The sequence below is a fragment of the Palaemon carinicauda genome, chromosome 14 (genome assembly GCF_036898095.1).
Source record: "Palaemon carinicauda isolate YSFRI2023 chromosome 14, ASM3689809v2, whole genome shotgun sequence".
Classification (NCBI taxonomy): Eukaryota; Metazoa; Arthropoda; class Malacostraca; order Decapoda; family Palaemonidae; genus Palaemon; species Palaemon carinicauda.
This window is the reverse complement of record NC_090738.1, coordinates 123,040,657-123,060,032: the sequence shown is the minus strand read 5'-3', so window position 1 is coordinate 123,060,032 and position 19,376 is coordinate 123,040,657. Positions and strand designations below refer to the sequence as shown.

Below are 19,376 nucleotides of genomic sequence, written 5' to 3'. Positions count from 1 at the left end.
ATGCGACCTATAGCAATTAGCAACCCCACGACAATAGCCTACTGAAGGAAAACTTGGGTATCATGTGGCCCACCCTCGTGAAGGATTAAAAACAGGTAAGGTAGAATATATATATATATATATATATATATATATATATATATATATATATATATATATATATATATATATATATATATAATTATATTTATATATGTGTGTGTGTGTGCGTGTGCGTGTGCGTGTGTGTGTGTGTGTAGGATTACTCACGATAAGCAGTTTGTTACCATTTCGGTATCATTATAGTTCCGGTCGGAACAATACTTTCTAATACAAAAAGTTCTAAGGTAGTTATATATATATATATATATATATATATATATATATATATATATATATATATATATATATATATATATATATATATATGTGTGTGTGTGTGTGTGTGTGTGTATAGGCCTTATCACTACAATATTAATTAGCTGAAAAGCAATTTACTCACCACAGTAGGCTATCCTTATGCGGACTAAAGTAGTCTTCTGTCCGTGTAACAAAAATGCCCTGCAATTCTAGACACACATCGTAAGGGCTCCATTAATTTCCGATACCCCCACGAACAAGTTGAATCTTGTATGACCATATAGGTTATTTCCCGAGATATTTGGCTTTGATAATGTGAAGTCGATTTCTTCTGTTTACTTCGGTATTAGACAAATAATTTAAGTCACAATACACATATAGGATCAACGTATGTATATTAAATACGTAAAAGAATAAGCAAGGAAAACATGAGTATTTGTTGAAATCACATTTGGTTTTTTTGAAATCCATTTTAGTCTACCGAAGCAATATATGGTAACTTGATTTTCAATTATTTTAGACTTTTAGTTACGAGGCAATACCAATATAACCTCTATGTATTCACTGTCCATATACTGTAGAGTAATCGTAAAATGTCAATTTCAAATAAAACGAATTGAAGAAAAACAAAAATCGCACTGAACTACACAAAACCTTTGGTCACCGTCAACTGAAGAAAGTTAATTCTTCTTCTGCTTCTGCCTTTACCGAATCCAGGATTGTCCGAATCTAGCACATTTAATTATAAAATTAATGTTGCAAGAATTTTAATTTGGCAAATCTTTGACCTTTAGAATCAAATAATTATAACCTTTTATTTTCATCAGGGTATGCATGAGACACACATCTTTCTGAGTGGGGATACCTTAATGTGAATAAAGGGTTTGCGTATTGCCATGATCGCTGTAGGCTTCTAGTCACACTAGGTTGGTTTGCTGTGAGTAATCAAACGAAAATCTCCCAACATCACCAATTCGCACAGGGCAGCATGATTATGAAACTGGCCAAACCCCAAACATGGATTGACATGTCAGAGGCCATTGTCCTGCAGTGGACTAGAAAAGACTGTAGTCGATGCTGTTATATATATATATATATATATATATATATATATATATATATATATATATATATATATATATATATATATATATATATATATATATTTATATATATATATATATATTTATATATATATATATATATATATATATATATATATATATATACATATACATATATATATATATATATATATATATATATATATACATATATATATATATATATATATATATATATATATATATATATATATATATATATATATATATATTTATATATATATATACATATACATATATATATATATATATATATATATATATATATATATATATATATATATATATATATATATATATATATATATAATATTCCGAAGTGACTCGTAGGTTTACTTGGGCCTACTCGACATATCAATTTTTCCTAGTTTTTGGTTTCAATTTCCTTAAAACACTCTCACTTTTCATTTGCATCCAAGAACATTCTTTGAGTTGTCAAATCAATGGGTATGCTATATAGTCCAATACTTATTTAAGATCCCATAAGTTCAAAGCTGTTTTGTGACTGTGTGTCCTGTGAGATGTGCAAAAATGCAATGCCTTATATATTATTATTATTATTATTACTATCCAAGCTACAACCCTAATTGGAAAAGCAAGATGCTATAAGCCCAAGGGCTCCAATAGGGAAAAATAGCCCAGTGAGGAAAGGAAATAAGGAAATAAATAACTGAAGAAAACAAATTAACAATAAATCATTCTAAAAAAAGTAATGTCAAAAGAGATATATCATATAAAAACTATTAACAACGTCAACAACAAAAATGTCATATATAAACTATAAAAACACTCATGTCTGTCTGGTCAACAAAAAAGCATTTGCTCCAACTTTGAACTTTTGAAGTTCTACTGATTCAACAACCCGATTAGGAAGATCATTCCACAACTTGGTAACAGCTGGAATAAAACTTCTAGAGTACTGCGTAGTATTGAGTCTTATGATGGAGAAGGCCTGGCTATTAGAATTAACTGCCTGCCTAGTATTACGAACAGGATAGAATTGTCCAGGGAGATCTGAATGTAAAGGATGGTCAGAGTTATGAAAAATCTTATGCAACATGCATAATGAACTAATTGATCGACGGTGCCAGAGATTAATATCTAGATCAGGAATAAGAAATTTAATAGACCGTAAGTTTCTGTCCAACAAATTAAGATGAGAATCAGCAGCTGAAGACCAGACCGGAGAACAATACTCAAAACAAGGTAGAATAAAAGAATTAAAACACTTCTTCAGAATAGATTGATCACCGAATATCTTAAAAGACTTTCTCAATAAGCCAATTTTTTGTGCAATTGAAGAAGACACAGACCTTATATGTTTCTCAAAAGTAAATTTGCTGTCAAGAATCACGCCTAAAATTTTGAAAGAGTCATACAAATTTAAAGAAACATTATCAATACTGAGATCCGGATGTTGAGGAGCCACCGTCCTTGACCTACTTACAATCATACTTTGAGTTTTGTTAGGATTCAACTTCATACCCCATAATTTGCACCATGCACTAATTTTAGCTAAATCTCTATTAAGGGATTCACCAACCCCAGATCTACATTCAGGGGATGGAATTGATGCAAAGAGAGTAGCATCATCTGCATATGCAACAAGCTTATTTTCTAGGCCAAACCACATGTCATGTGTATATAGCATGAAAAGTAATGGGCCAAGAACACTACCCTGCATTCCCATTCAAGATTAATAAGCATTTAATTATGTAAGATATCTGTTGTCTATTTTTCTATGATCATTATAATTACAAAATAGTCTTAAAAGTTTTCCGCGGATGACCTGGATGTTAAGAATCATGGTTCAAAAACAGGAATCACTAAGTGTCTTTAATCATCATATTTGGATTTGATGTTTTCTGGTAAATACTGCAGTTGATTTCATTTATATTTTTACTTAATTTGTGAAGAACTTACAAAAAATGTTTACTTTTTAGTCATTCTGAGAATTTGATTGCTATGCCATCTTCCCTTACTACGCATTTTCAATAATCTCTTTGTTATGATAGAAAAAAACTCAGAAATAGTATATGCTAACAGAACTTTAGCTTAATTCCTTTCAAAACTAACCACTAAATTCAATTTCCAGACTGAACAGGAAGCCATGAGTTCAGAAACATCTGCCATCAAAGGTTCCTGCTTCTGCAAGGGTATTCAGTATGAAGTCTTATCTGGAACTGCCCAGTGGATCACCTGCTACTGTTCTATGTGCAGAAAGACGATTGGTGCTGACTTTGGCACTTTCTTTGCTGTTCCAAAGTCAAAGCTACAGATGAAGGCCAAGGAAACGCTGAAGTCTTACAGGAGCTCGAAAGACGCCGTGAGATCCTTTTGCAGCACCTGTGGTTGTACCGTGATGATGGAGTCCGACTTTGAAACTAACACCATATGGTTCAATCCTGGAACACTAGACCATGAGATCCCAGTCATAAAACCATCTCAAATATTTACCGAGGATAAAGCCTTCTGGATGGATATAATGAGAGATGCTCCCCATTCTGGAGATATATCCAACTGGGAAGTCGATTGTGCCAAAGATTTGTAGTAGGCTGAACTATACAGAAAATGATGTCATTGTTTATTTGAATTTTGGGATCTTAGGAGTCGAAGAATCCATCTCCATTTTTTATTTCATGGATTATACCAATCTGCCTTCTTTACAAATTACAGTATCAAAATAACATCAACAACAAGTGTGCTGAGGAAAGTCAGTTACCATATTGTAACAATGTTAAAAGTTACTATTTTTCCCATGATATAAAACTAAACCAGGTTGTTTGACAGGGATGAATAGAATAAAAATGTTGAGAGACTATTAAGTTTGGTTATGATAATTGATTTAGTAATAATAGCACTTAAAATAATTGCAACATTAATTCAAATAAAAGGGATTCTATAATAATTTTTAATACTGCAATACATAATTTTGCACTTCAGGAATTAAGACCTTTAAATGTTAGAAACAAAATAGATATATAAAAAAACAGTACATTCAATTGTGAAACATCATAATGTAATGAAACAATTCAATTTGCACATTTAAACTTACCTTTAAAGCTATCTTTGTCACCATTAATATAGACATTCAGTATGTATTTCTTTGTGATAGCTACAGGTTTTCTGTTGTTAAATCATTGTGAAGTCATATATGACTTAAATAATAAATGAGAGAAGGAAATACATCTTATTGCATTCTTGGAAACTGATTTCATACTGAAAATAAGTTTTGATCCTTTTAATCAGAGCAATATTTCACAATTTAAAGTTCCTCAAAGGTCTGACCTGAATTATCTTTTTTTAGATTATTTGAAAATCAGAGTAAGGTATAGAAAAAAGATGGAGAACAGCCAAGTACGAAGAAGCCAAATGAATAAAAAATTAATTGGCAGAAAGCAATACAGTACTGCTATCATGTTGCTCAACCCCTACTCAAGGCTGTACTGCTAAGGGTGGTGAAGTGAACCTGGTCACATTTGGAGAATTTTAATCCTAATTTCCATAGATTTCATTTGACACTATTGTTTAAAGACTTTTCCATGGTAACTGTATCTCAAATCCAATAGTCAGCCGACTTCTCTACTTTCTTCATGACCAAATAATCACTCCAATATATTGAAGAACCTTTCAGACTTTAGACCTATTTGCAATATATTCTTTTCTGCTTTAATTCTTCATAGATATTTTAGTAATTAGGCATTATGGAATGGTAGTAAATCAATTCTTCTCTAGTATTCATCAAAAACAAATATCAACTAAAAATAGGTAGCTTCAGTTAAAACTGTGAAATAAACTCAGAAACAAAAACACTAAAGGAATTTTATAGACAATATTTGTGAAAAAAAAAGTTACATAAGCGAACAGAACATCAAAGGCTAAATCTAGAATGTGTAAAATCACTAGTAAACTCTCATTACCAATTGAAAACCTCTATTGTCTGTAAACTGCTAAAAGGCAGGTTGATGGGTCAACCATTGTCTGGGAGACTGGATTATCATATACAGTACCATAAGCAGAATTGTTGTTTGTCTAACTGATAGACGGTTCATACAATATTTAAATAATTTATAGCTAAAAGTGGGGGAAGACTTGTAACACATGAATAAATTTATAACTATTTTCTAGTTGAAATGAATTTCACCAACACAGGTGAAATGACAAAAAACAGGATCGAATTAATTTTTTTGAATAACAAAGATGAAAAATTAATTCAACATATGAGTATTTTATAATAAGAGATGAATTCCAGACCAATTTGGACAAGGTCACATTGAAAAAATGAAGACAGGCCGAATGCCTTCATTGTGATTCAGACAAGTAAGGATTAGGACCATTGGTCAGGATACATCGAGGCTTACAAAGCACTTGTGGGTCAATAACTTCATATTAAAAATGTTATTTTCATTAGTAAAATAAATTTTTGAATATACTTACCCGATGATCATGTAGCTGTCAACTCCGTTGCCCGACAGAAATCTACGGACGGGATACGCCAGCGATCGCTATACAGGTGGGGGTGTACTCACCAGCGCCATCTGTGGTCAGGTACTCCAGTACTTCTTGTCAACACCACCTCAATTTTCTCCTCGGTCCACTGGTTCTCTATGGGGAGGAAGGGTGGGTCAATTAAATCATGATCATCGGGTAAGTATATTCAAAAATTTATTTTACTAATGAAAATAACATTTTTCAATATTAATCTTACCCGATGATCATGTAGCTGATTCACACCCAGGGAGGTGGGTGAAAACCAGTATACATGTTAACCAAGAACCTAAGTATCCGTATTTCATTTTTATTAGTTATTCAAAATAACAAATAAAATAGATAAGTACCTGGTAAGGAAGTCGACTTGAACCATTACTCTGCCTTTAATAAGTACGTCTTCCTTACTGAGCGCAGCGGTCCTCTTAGGATGCTGAACGACTCTTAGGTGCTGAAGTATAAAGGGCTGCAACCCATACTAAAGGACCTCATCACAACCTCTAACCTAGGCGCTTCTCAAGAAAGAATTGACCACCCGCCAAATCAACTAGGATGCGGAAGGCTTCTTAGCCGACTGTACAACCCAAAAACAACAAAAAAAGTATTCAAGAGAAAGGTTAAAAAGGTTATGGGATTATGGGAATGTAGTGGCTGAGCCCTCACCTACTACTGCACTCGCTGCTACGAATGGTCCCAGGGTGTAGCAGTTCTCGTAAAGAGACTGGACATCTTTGAGATAGAATGATGCAAACACTGACTTGCTTCTCCAATAGGTTGCATCCATAACACTCTGCAGAGAACGGTTCTGTTTGAAGGCCACTGAAGTAGCCACAGCTCTCACTTCATGTGTCCTTACCTTCAGCAAAGCAAGGTCTTCTTCCTTCATATGAGAATGAGCTTCTCTAATTAGAAGCCTTATGTAGTAAGAAACTGCGTTCTTAGACATTGGAAGTGAAGGTTTCTTAATAGCACACCATAAGGCCTTCGATTGTCCTCGCAAGGGTTTTGACCTTTTGAGATAGTACCTAAGAGCTCTGACAGGGCAAAGTACTCTCTCCCGCTCGTTACCCACCATGTTGGATAGGTTAGGTATTTCGAACGATTTAGGCCAAGGACGTGAAGGAAGCTCGTTTTTAGCCAAAAAACCGAGCTGCAAGGAACATGTAGCCGTTTCAGATGTGAAACCTATGTTCCTGCTGAAGGCGTGAATCTCACTTACTCTTTTGGCTGTTGCAAGGCAAACGAGGAAAAGAGTTTTTAAAGTGAGGTCCTTGAAAGAGGCTGACTGGAGAGGTTCAAATCTTGATGACATAAGGAACCTTAGGACCACGTCTAGATTCCAGCCTGGAGTGGACAACCGACGTTCCTTAGAGGTCTCAAAAGACCTAAGGATGTCCTGCAGATCTTTGTTGGAGGAAAGATCCAAGCCTCTGTGGCGGAAAACCGCTGCCAACATACTTTTGTAACCCTTGATCGTAGGAGCTGATAGGGATCTAACATTCCTTAGATGTAACAGGAAGTCAGCAATTTGGGTTACAGTGGTACTGGTAGAGGAAACTGCATTGGCCCTGCACCAGCTTCGGAAGACTTCCCACTTAGATTGATAGACTCTGCGAGTGGATATCCTCCTTGCTCTGGCAATCGCTCTGGCTGCCTCCTTCGAAAAGCCTCTAGCTCTTGAGAGTCTTTCGATAGTCTGAAGGCAGTCAGACGAAGAGCGTGGAGGCTTGGGTGTACCTTCTTTACGTGAGGTTGACGCAGAAGGTCCACTCTTAGAGGGAGAGTACTGGGAACGTCGACCAGCCATTGCAGTACCTCTGTGAACCATTCTCTTGCGGGCCAGAGGGGAGCAACCAACGTCAGCCGTGTCCCTTTGTGAGAGACGAACTTCTGAAGAACCCTGTTGATGATCTTGAACGGCGGGAATGCATACAGGTCGAGATGGGACCAATCCAGCAGAAAGGCATCCACGTGAACTGCTGCCGGGTCTGGAATCGGGGAACAGTACAATGGGAGCCTCTTGGTCATCGAGGTAGCGAACAGATCTATAGTTGGCTGACCCCACAGGGCCCAAAGTCTGTTGCAAACGTTCTTGTGAAGGGTCCACTCTGTGGGGATGACTTGACCCTTCCGGCTGAGGCGATCTGCCATGACATTCATATCGCCCTGAATGAACCTCGTTACCAGCGTGAGCTTTCGACTTTTTGACCAAATGAGGAGGTCCCTTGCGATCTCGAACAGCTTCCTCGAATGAGTCCCTCCCTGCTTGGAGATGTACGCCAAGGCTGTGGTGTTGTCGGAGTTCACCTCCACCACCTTGTTTAGCTGGAGGGACTTGAAGTTCATTAAGGCCAGATGAACCGCCAACAACTCCTTGCAATTGATATGAAGCGTTTTCTGTTCCTGATTCCATATCCCCGAGCATTCCTGTCCGTCCAATGTCGCGCCCCAGCCCGAGTCTGATGCGTCCGAGAAGAGATGATGGTCGGGGGTCTGAACAGCTAACGAAAGACCTTCCTTGAGAAGAATGCTGTTCTTCCACCACGTTAGAGTAGCCCTCATCTCTTTGGAAACAGGAATTGAGACCGTCTCGAGCGTCATATCCTTGTTCCAGTGAGCTGCCAGATGGTACTGAAGGGGGCGGAGGTGGAGTCTCCCTAACTCGATGAACAGGGCTAGCGATGAAAGAGTCCCTGTTAGACTCATCCACTGCCTCACTGAGCATCGGTTCCTCCTCAGCATGCTCAGGATGCACTCCAGGGCTTGGTTGATTCTTGGGGCCGACGGAAAAGCCTGAAAAGCTCAACTCTGAATCTCCATACCCAGGTAAACGATGGTCTGGGAAGGAACGAGCTGGGACTTCTCTAAATTGACCAGGAGGCCCAGTTCCTTGGTCAGATCCATAGTCCATCTGAGACTCTCCAGACAGCGACGACTTGTGGGAGCTCTTAAAAGCCAGTCGTCTAAATAAAGGGAGGCTCTGATGTCTGCCAAGTGAAGGAATTTCGCAATATTCCTCATCAGTCGCGTAAACACAAGAGGTGCCGTGCTCAGGCCAAAGCACAGGGCTTGGAACTGGTACACAACCTCTCCAAAGACGAATCTCAGAAAAGGTTGGGAGTCTGGATGGATGGGAACGTGAAAGTAGGCATCTTTCAGATCTAACGAGACCATCCAGTCCTCCTGCCTGACCGCTGCTAGGACCGACTTCGTCGTCTCCATTGTGAACGTCTGCTTGGTGACATAAGCATTGAGCGCACTGACGTCCAGCACCGGTCTCCAACCTCCTGTCTTCTTGGCCACCAGGAAGAGACGGTTGTAAAAGCCCGGGGATTGATGGTCCCGAACTATCACCACTGCCTCCTTCTGTAGCAGGAGCGACACCTCTTGTTGTAACGCTAGCCTCTTGTCCTTCTCCTTGTAGTTGGGAGAGAGGTTGATGGGAGATGTGGTCAGAGGGGGATTGCGGCAGAACGGAATTCTGTATCCCTCCCTTAGCCACTTGACAGACTGAGCGTCTGCACCTCTGCTCTCCCAGGCTTGCCAGAAGGTCTTGAGTCTGGCTCCTACAGCTGTCTGGAGAGGAAGGAAGTCAAAGCTTGCTTTTCGTGGACTTGGCACCCTTCTTGGACTTGCCCCGGTGACTGTCTGCACGGGTACTTCCTCTACTGAAGGCTCTACCACGAAAGGGCGGAAGGAACCTAGTAGCAGGTGTATCAGCAACAGGGGTGCGGTAAGATCTAGGCACGGAAGGTAAGGTTTTAGCCTTACGTGCTGAAGAAGCCATGAGGTCATGTGTATCCTTCTGGATAAGAGCCGCAGCCATCCCCTTGATTAACTCCTCCGGAAACAGGCACTTGGAGAGAGGAGCAAACAACAACTCTGACCTCTGGCAAGGGGTGATACCAGCCGATAAGTAGGAGCATAGATGTTCCCTTTTCTTGAGGACTCCTGAGACAAAAATAGCCGCAAGTTCGCCAGAACCATCGCGAATTGCTTTGTCCATACTGGACATGATCAGCATGGCCGCGTCTTTGTCAGAAGGAGCAGTCTTCCTGCTTAAGGCTCCCAGACACCAATCGAGGAAGTTAAAAATTTCGAAGGCGCGAAAGACTCCCTTCATCAAGTGGTCCAGATCTGAAAAGGACCAGCAGACCTTCGAGCGTCTCATAGCCGACCTGCGGGGAGAGTCAACCAAACTTGAGAAGTCGGCCTGGGCAGAGGCAGGAACCCCCAAGCCAGGTTCCTCTCCCGTGGCATACCAGACGCCCGACTTAGAAGCCAGCTTAGGAGGAGGAAACACAAAAGAGGTCCTTCCCAGTTGCTGCTTGGACTGCAACCAATCCCCCATAACCCTCAGAGCTCTCCTTGATGATCTGGCGAGGACAAGCTTGGTGTAGGCAGGCGTAGTAGACTGCATGCCCAGAGAAAACTCGGAGGGAGGAGAACGAGGGGTTGCAGACACGAAGTGTTCAGGGTACAACTCTCTGAACAGAGCCAGGACCTTGCGAAAGTCTAAGGAAGGCGGCGAAGACTTGTGTCCTTCCACATCAGATGGAGGATCCTCCAGATGGGCAGCTTCATCCTCAGAAACCTCATCGCCTGAGAGTTGAGTAGCGAGAGGTAAAGGCAGAGCGGCAGGCTGAATGGCTGAATCCTGCAGAACGGGTGCATGCGTACTTGCGGATCCATCATCATGCCTCTGCTGAATAGACTGAGGGCTGGCAATGACAAAGGCAGAGGGCTGGTGTGAGGGAGGTTCTGCGGTGGTCTGAGGAGCAAGCGAAGTGGTCAGAAGCGAATGCTGTAAGGCATGAGGCTCATGCTGCATGGCATGCGGCTCAAGCTGCATGGGATGAGGCTCATGCTGCATAGAATGCGGCTGCTGCATGGTATGAGGCTCGTGCTGCATGGGTTGAGGAGGATGCCTCATAGCATGAGGCTCCTGCCTCAAGGGTTGAGGAGGTTGCTGCATAGCATGAGGCTCCTGCCTCAAGGGTTGAGGAGGTTGCCGCATAGCCTGAGGCTCCTGCCTCAAGGGTTGAGGAGGTTGTCGCATAGCATGAGGCTCCTGCCTCATGGGTTGAGGAGGTTGCCGCATAGTGCTGGAACCTGGCAACTCCCGATGCGGCAGCTCACGCATGAAAGCAGGAGGAGCCGCAAGAACATGCGTCTGGCAGGGAGGACTGCGCAGAGGTGGAGGAGCGCTCGCAGGAGGAGGGGTGCTAACCTTCTCTGCCTGATACTCCTGCATCAAAGCCGCAAGCTGAGACTGCATAGTCTGCAGCATTGATCACTTGGGGTCCACAGTGGTTGGAGCAGAGGCCTGTTGAGGCACCACTCTACCTCTCTTGGGAGGTGTGCAGTCATCAGATGACTGCGGCGAGTCCGAACTGGCCCAGTGGCTACACCTGGGCCGTTGGACTAGCTCGGAAGGGACCTTACGTTTGAGAGGTCGTGAGACCTGGGTCCACCGTTTCCTCCTGGAAACCTCTTCCGCAGACGAGGAATTTAAGGGCTCATTCGTCTGGGAGTGGAAGTGACGATCTCTATCAGATACGCCCGCAACCACTGAGGATACAACTGTGCGCCGATCAAGGCCTGCCGAACCCTTTGGTCCTTCGACGTTGCTTCTCCCCTGGGCTTGGGAGCTTGCAAGAGGTCCCGGACTGGGAGGACGACTGGCACGCACAGAAGTATCCTCATGCGCAACACTGACACTGACACTATGCACAGCACTGGCACTAACACTTCCCACTGCACTCTTCACTTTAAGTTCCTTGACATCTGCCAAGAGAAGATTGTGGTCACTAACTAACGATTCCACCTTATCACCAAGAGCCTGAATGGCACGCAACATATCCGTCATATCAGGCTGAGCACTCGTAGCAGGTTCGGGGGTCACCACCACAGGGGAAGGAAAAGGTTGAGGGACATGGGGAGAGGAATAAACCAAAGAGCGAGAAGAACTCCTCCTAACTCTCTCCTTCTCTAACCTAGTTGTATATTTGAGGAATTCATTAAATTCGAATTCCGAAAGCCCAGCACATTCCCCACATCGATTTTCCAATTGACAGGATTTTCCCCTACAATCGGAACAAAGGGTGTGAGGATCAACAGAGGCCTTCGGAAGACGCCTATTACAAGTCCTAACACTACATCGCCTATATTTAGGAGCTTGAGAGTGGTCGGACATCTTGAATTTAGGGAACAGTCAAGGGGGAAAGCAAAGATCGTTAACCAATAAATCAAATTAATTCCAAAAGCTATCTAAGCTAAGGGAAAAGCTTCCTGTACAGCGAAGGCTAAATTTTAGAGCAAATACTTCACCAAAACCGTGAACAAAAGACTCCAAAATCAACAGCGTATCCATGTAGGTCTTGCCGGCGGCACGACAGAGGAAAAATTGAGGTGGTGTTGACAAGAAGTACTGGAGTACCTGACCACAGATGGCGCTGGTGAGTACACCCCCACCTGTATAGCGATCGCTGGCGTATCCCGTCCGTAGATTTCTGTCGGGCAACGGAGTTGACAGCTACATGATCATCGGGTAAGATTAATATTGAAAACATACACAATACTAAACAGGGAAGCTTTCATGATGGTCATGTGTTGGGGGATAGGTCCAGTAGTTATTTTAACGTCTTTCTGCATCCTCTGCCACATAGTAGCTTTTGAGTATTGTAAAAGGGATTGGATTGGATTTATGGATTTGGGCTATATACTGTAACCCAGAGCTAGGGCCTGTAAGACCATTCAGCACTCAAAACCATCTATGAGATAAATGTTATAAAAGGATGGAGAGTAAGATGGAATAAAGGAAACAAGAATGGAGGTAGAGTAGAATATAGCAAGTCCCGGTATTGGCTGAAGGAATGCTGCAAAGACCCCTGAGTACAGTAATGCCTACACTGCATCACGAGAGGTGCACTGACAGTACTAACCCACTATAGGACAAGAAATACGCGGGGATTAATTTGTAGGAATGACTTACATCTTAGCATAGGAAGATAAAACAAAAAAGATACCCAAATAAGAGTTATGACCTGTGAATGTTACCTTAAATATTAAAGGAAGGGTATTGGAAAATTCCATGATAATGCAAATTGATAAACAGCTTCTCATAAAGTAGTAGGTAAAGATAAATTCCTTTAATCATAGTAGGAGTATGGTTATAAGAAATCTATATGAATTTTAAGTTTTTAAAATTAACTACGATTAGAAGGGTTAGTGGTATGTTATGGATAGGAACAAAGGTGATAAAAATTTGGCTATAATCAGTAATATAACCGGTATACAAGGTCATAAGCCCAGAAATACAAATATGTAAGAAAATTAGACATCCAAATTAAAAGAAAACAAAGGGAATGAAGGAAACATAAAAGCTATAAAAAAATATAGCTGTGCTGGGTGGACATTAGTACCATTCACACTCTTGTGTAAGGCATATTTTAAGTGGTAACTGCCTATGTGATGTCTTGAAGCGTAGTACACTTTAGGTAGAACTAAAGATTCTTTGCAGCATTTCTTCATTCCTAACTGTAATATTTTAATTTTCTTATCCCTTTTTTTCTTTCAATTGGAAATAATGAAACAAGCAAAAAACAATTTTTTCTTTACAACTGACTTTTTGGTGACAACTATCTACCGTGCTGCAAGTCTTCCAGAATCCCCGATTCATAGTAAATTGGATAATCAATTTACTGTCTGTCATTCAAATTAACATATCCAGTGAAACAACATTCCATCTACAGAGCATTCACTGCTACATATTTATATATAAATGCTCTTCTCACTTAAGCACTATAGTTTATTGGCTCTACATACTGCATACTCTACAATATATTCAACTCTTAAACATCCCAAACACGTCTGAGATTGATTTATCCGTCAATAATGGGGATAAAAAACTTCTATTGAGAGTTTTACAGGATAAACATGGTAGTTATAAATCTACATAACCTATTCAGATTCCAGCTCAAACTTAATTCCTTCACCTAGCGTGCTAGTTCTCCAACTGTCATTTTCTAAATACAGTAGTGTAGTTAAAAATAAAAGCCTGATAAGTACTGTATAGCCAAATTCGTTTCATGAGAAACATGCAAGACACTGCCTTAATTGTCTTTAGCCTTTCCATCCTTTAATTCAATCTTGAAGAAAATTCTCACATTCCACATAGTTATTTCCTTTGCCCTCATTTTACTAATTTTTCATCCTTTCTATGCCAGTTTCCTTAGTTTATCTACTCCTCAGTTCCTTTTAGTCCTATTTTCATTTCATTTAGACCTGCAACCAAGTTTCCTTTAATCCTTTAACTTTTTAAGACCTTTCAATACACTGCTGATCTACAAATATAGTCATCACCTATTATTTTGATATTTATAAAAAAATCACAGATTTCTTTTTTGTTTTGTTGTTGTCTTACAGTGGTTGTTAGGCTTAGGATGGATCACTGTTTGGTATTTAGGTTTGAAAGCAAGGAGCAATGGCTAAGATGGTCAATCGGTGTCAAGGCTGAACTTGGGCTAATGTAGTTGTAACTGTAATACCAGCTTTAATGAAAAAAATAGAGTAAATTTTATTAACCAATTTCATGATACAGTGTAATTAAAAAAGCCAAGGGCATCAAACAGTTTATTCACGAGCCTCTTTTAATTTGTAAACTTAATTTCATCACAGTTCATTGAAAAGTGTTTTTACAGACAATTACAGTACACTTCATTTGTTCAGGTGTGTATAGTACAGTATATATAAAAATATACCTTATGCTGCATTTCCACGAGATTAACTGTTTATTCAGGCTAAGCTTCTAAAAAAATATTCTTGAGAAGGTAAACAGTGATGTTAAATGCTACTTTGAGCATAATACAAGCAATGAAAATGCTTCTAAATTAAATAGTCACTTTAACCTATTTAATTAGGCACATCATTACCAGTTCTGAGAATAAATCATCTATAAGAATTTTGTTAAATCTACCTTTCCTATGATTAATGAGATAGTAATACTAATACAGTACAGTAATCATAACAACAAATTGATTTTATGGTAAATAAAAATTCAATAACATAAGACTTAGCATTTAAGCTTACTTAGTAGTCTAGCCTAAACTTTGGCAAAATATCTCGGTTTAAACAATCATAAGAAAACTTAAAAAGTGTAACTTAGACTCGGCCAGCATCAATGTCCTTCTTGAGTTCCAATAAAATCTGTCCAGCCTTTTCAAGGTTTGCATCCTCCTGTTGATTGAAAAGGGAAATAAAATTTACAATTCTCTTTCTTAAGGCAATTAAAATAAAATAAATTCTACAAAATAAAATTTTCAAAGCAATCATATTTTCTCATAGAGTACAATCATTATTTCATATATATAAGAGTTAATTTCCAATTATTGTATGTCTCAAGTTATACACAACTGCTATGAGAATTTACTGATTGATAACTTCTGCACAGTAAAGTCCAAAATGAAGGAATCTTGAATAAATGATGGTAACCTGGTACTTTTCACTATGCAAAATAAATTTTATTTTGCAAATTCTCAGTACAGTAGCTGTTTGAGGTAGTACATCACCATCAACTACCAAAAAAGCATTAGTTATTACATGGTTTGTACAGTACATGTGAGAAAAATTGCAAAAAGATATGACATGTATTTGCTATCTGACAAAATCTAAGACATGAATTATACTGTAGGGGGAACTGTCAGAGTGATCATGCAAGTACATTGAAAGCATTTTTAATATCGATACAAAAAAAAAACCAGTGTAATATTTCTAGAATATACAAACCTTGATGAAGCAAAATCGAATATAATCTTCCCCAATGTCACCATGTTCAGGGGAATAGAAAGCAGATGGTGGGATACCCTGCAACTTACGATTACGGGAAAGCCATTTCACAAAGCGGAAGTCTTTTCTCTCATTGGGATCACCACCAATATCGATTTTGCTCGCTTAAAAGAGAAAATAACAATACATGGACACATCTCTTATATTTTCTAGGCAATAATGACAAAAGATAACATCACATCACATCTGAAGGATATGATGAAAAAGAGTAATAAACTCCCCAAGTATGAGCAGAAAATATTACATCTCAAAAAGATTAAAACTAAGATCTCATGATTTTCTTCCCTAACCCAAAGGTGTCACACTTTAACAAATCTGCCACCTCAATGAATAAAGACCCAGTTCAAGTGTACTGTATGCTATTTACTAGGAATGGAGTCTACCAAATTCAATCTTGCAAAAATTATTTCAAATTCATAGTTTCTTTTCCCTATAAACTCAGCTGCTCATAATATTTTTCATTAGGGAAACCATACGGTTCCTAGAATGCATTAGTATGAAAAACTATAACATTTTCACGAAATAATTTTAAATTAAAGACTTAAAAATCAAAATGCTTAAGCAGAACCTTCCTCTTAATGCTCCTGCTATCAGATCATACTAAAGTAAAATTGAACATAAATAAGTTCTACTGTATATTCATCTTGACACAAACAGTACTAGATCTGGTCCTTTGAATGCTTAATTCCCCATTACATAAATATTCAAACTAGATTAATAATTAACTGACTTGTACTCACTAATAGATCTAGTATCTGCAATAATGAAGTAGCCTCCTTCAGGAATAATAGGATTGAGACCTGCTTCAGTAAGAATTTTGACAATATTGTCTCTCTTCACTTCTAATTCAGCTGGCAAGGACAGGAAGTAACAGTCGGGAGTTCCAAATCTCTGAAGTTCAATTTCAAACCCTTGTGCTACAGCCTCCTGCAAAACCAAGATTGATAATAAACACTTTCAGAATTAACAGGACTGCATACCCATAAAAGTTTAAAGGCCACTCATGAATGACAGAGGCAAGGGACTGACATTGCCCTAGAGACTGACCATATATATAGTATGCCATATGATCAGCACCCAAGCCCCCTCTCCACCCAAGTTAGGACCAAGGAGGGCAAGGCAATGGCTGCTGATGACTCAGCAGATAGAACTATAGGCTCCCCCAAATCCCTCATCCTTAGGTCACAAAGATGGTGAGGTTGCAGCGACCAAAAAAACTAACAAGTTTGAGCGGGACTCGAACCCCAGTCTGGCGTTCACCAGTCTGGGACGTTACAACATTGGCCACCATAACCCTAAAATATTTACTTCTATAATGTTCTTAATCAATTTGCTAACTTCTGTAGATAAGCAATTCAAATATCAAGCATTTCGCATGAATTTACAATACAGTTTTCAATGGTGCAATCCATAAATTAGGAATGAACAACATTTTTAAACAAAACTAAGGTATCTTTATAGGTTGCCATTACCATCTCTAACAAGCAATATTATTCAACAAAATCAAAATATGAGAATCTTTAAAATTCTATAGTATAAAACTAAAGTAATTGTGATAGCTAAGCAATTGACTTGACATTCAATTAAAACTAAGTTATCAAAATGGATAATTACAATGCAATTGTATTTCCTGTTTACAATAACATTCAAGTATTATTTTGCATTATACAGTGCTTAATAAGTTTCTCTTATGAAGCTACGATATGAATTTATCTCAAGCTACAGAGGTTATTGATTATCATTCATTAAAAATACATAGTAAAAAAAATCAGAGTAAAACCCTAACACCACAGTGGCAAAGTAAAAATAAACCCAAACTTGAGCATACCAATGATATGAACTTGAAAAATCTATGGTTCAACTTAAAAATCTCATTTGGTACAAAGGAGGATCTTTGCAAGTGACAATAATTCACAAAAGTCGACCAAGTTACAGATTTGCTTTAACATTCTTTGACCAGTAATATTTTCTCTAAATGTAATGCAAATCTGTTACACTGATTATTACCCATCTAAATCCTTCGATGAGCAATGTTTATCTTATACGGTATAGTAATCATTACTGAATGAGATAAATGTTACTCATCTCATTATAACTATGTTACCACAGGATTAAACTTATTACTACGAAACTTACTATTCTAGTACAAGGACTTGAAAGGCATTAATACTTAATGCTGGAAAAACTATTGCTACGAAACTTACTATTCTAGTACAAGGACTTGAAAGGCATTAATACTTAATGCTGGAAAAACTTGTTTATTAAATTTGAGAACTGGATGACAAACATGGAATTCAAAATAAGCCTTTCGACAAACCCAATATAGCCTGGAATGCTTACTTCCACAACCATCAATATCCCTTATATTGTTCATAAAATTTCAGGTGGGACAAAAAATGAGAAGCTTAACATCCTTACTTGAACTGGTGTTGTGCAAGTGTAGACAGAATGCTGATGGATTACTTGAAGACCTTTCATAAGGTTAGCAGGCCCATATGCCCAACCAGTTTTCCAACCAGTCACGGAGAAAGTTTTGCCTGCAGACCCAATTGTGACAGTGCGTTCCCACATGTCAGGCAAGGTGGCTGTAATGCAAATAATTACTAAAGTGTTCTGACAAAACAAAGCTTCTGTATGAGAAAAAAAAGTATAACATACAATTGAAACTTTAAATATAAATCAAAACATGAAAAATTAGTCTTTATTTTTTCTTTTTTTTTTCATTAACAAGCTATGAGTAACTATAAGTAATCTGATAGCATCAGCAATACCCATTAGTGTACTGCTATGAACCTCCTCCTCTGAAGTTCATATTGCTTCTTTTCCAGAAGCTGATTTTTAAGACGTTTACCCCGAAAAATTTATAAAATAATTTCCCATCATCTTTTCAATCAAAAGATACATGTCTCCAGTAAAGTAATGAAACAATCTAGCAGTTAATAGTAAGCAGCATATTTTCCCATTCTTCATTTTTTCAGTCGCTGCGGTACTATCAAAACTCATCTCCCTTCCGGATAGTGATAATTACATTCTAATCGCCTTCTTGGTGGATTTGTTAGCATTTCTGCACAGGGAAAGCATTGTGTTTTGAGTAATCATTGTGAGGAGTATGATGTCTCACTTTTCCTCTCAAGGAAATATGTCCAAGTGTTTCATCATTGCTGTTGTAATTTTGATGATCTTATGTGGCAGTTAATACATTGGTAAAGATTAAAGTTCAATCATGTAAATATTAAAACTTACTTGTTAACGAAATCATAGGAAGGAAAAGGAACACTGTAGATACCTTTTAACATATTTGTACCAATGCATTAACTCAAAAAAAAAAAGGAAAAAGAGAGAGAGAGAGAGAGAGAGAGAGAGAGAGAGAGAGAGAGAGAGAGAGAGAGAGAGAGGAGAGAGAGAGAGAGAGAGAGAGAGAGAGAGAGGAGAGAGAGAGAGAGAGAGAGAGAGAGAGAGAGAGAGAGAAGAGAGAGAGAAGAGAGAAGAGAGAGAGAAGAGAGAGAGAAGAGAGAGAGAAGAGAGAGAGAAGAGAGAGAAGAGAGAGAAGAGAGAGAGAGAGAGAGAGAGAGAGAAGAG

The 19,376-nt window shown here is 38.7% G+C and overlaps 2 protein-coding genes across 7 annotated transcripts in view; one reads left to right on the top strand and one right to left on the bottom strand.

The window, feature by feature from the left end:
• Nucleotides 1-4,014, top strand: part of LOC137652969 (uncharacterized) — a 7,399-nt gene extending 3,385 nt beyond the window's left edge. Inside the window, exon 2 of the mRNA XM_068386362.1 lies at nt 3,559-4,014. Coding sequence (XP_068242463.1) covers nt 3,559-4,014 — 456 coding nt within the window. The remainder of the gene's footprint in view (nt 1-3,558) is intronic.
• Nucleotides 4,015-14,571: 10,557 nt separating this feature from the next.
• Nucleotides 14,572-19,376, bottom strand: part of LOC137653719 (kynurenine aminotransferase-like) — a 41,070-nt gene continuing 36,265 nt past the window's right edge. For all 6 annotated transcript variants that reach the window (XM_068387319.1, XM_068387322.1, XM_068387320.1 and 3 more), the window contains exons 8-11: nt 18,216-18,382; nt 16,538-16,724; nt 15,738-15,901; nt 14,572-15,188 (exon numbers count right to left, since the gene is read on the bottom strand). In XM_068387319.1, coding sequence (XP_068243420.1) covers nt 15,114-15,188; nt 15,738-15,901; nt 16,538-16,724; nt 18,216-18,382 — 593 coding nt within the window. In that variant the 3' untranslated portion in view covers nt 14,572-15,113. The remainder of the gene's footprint in view (nt 15,189-15,737; nt 15,902-16,537; nt 16,725-18,215; nt 18,383-19,376) is intronic.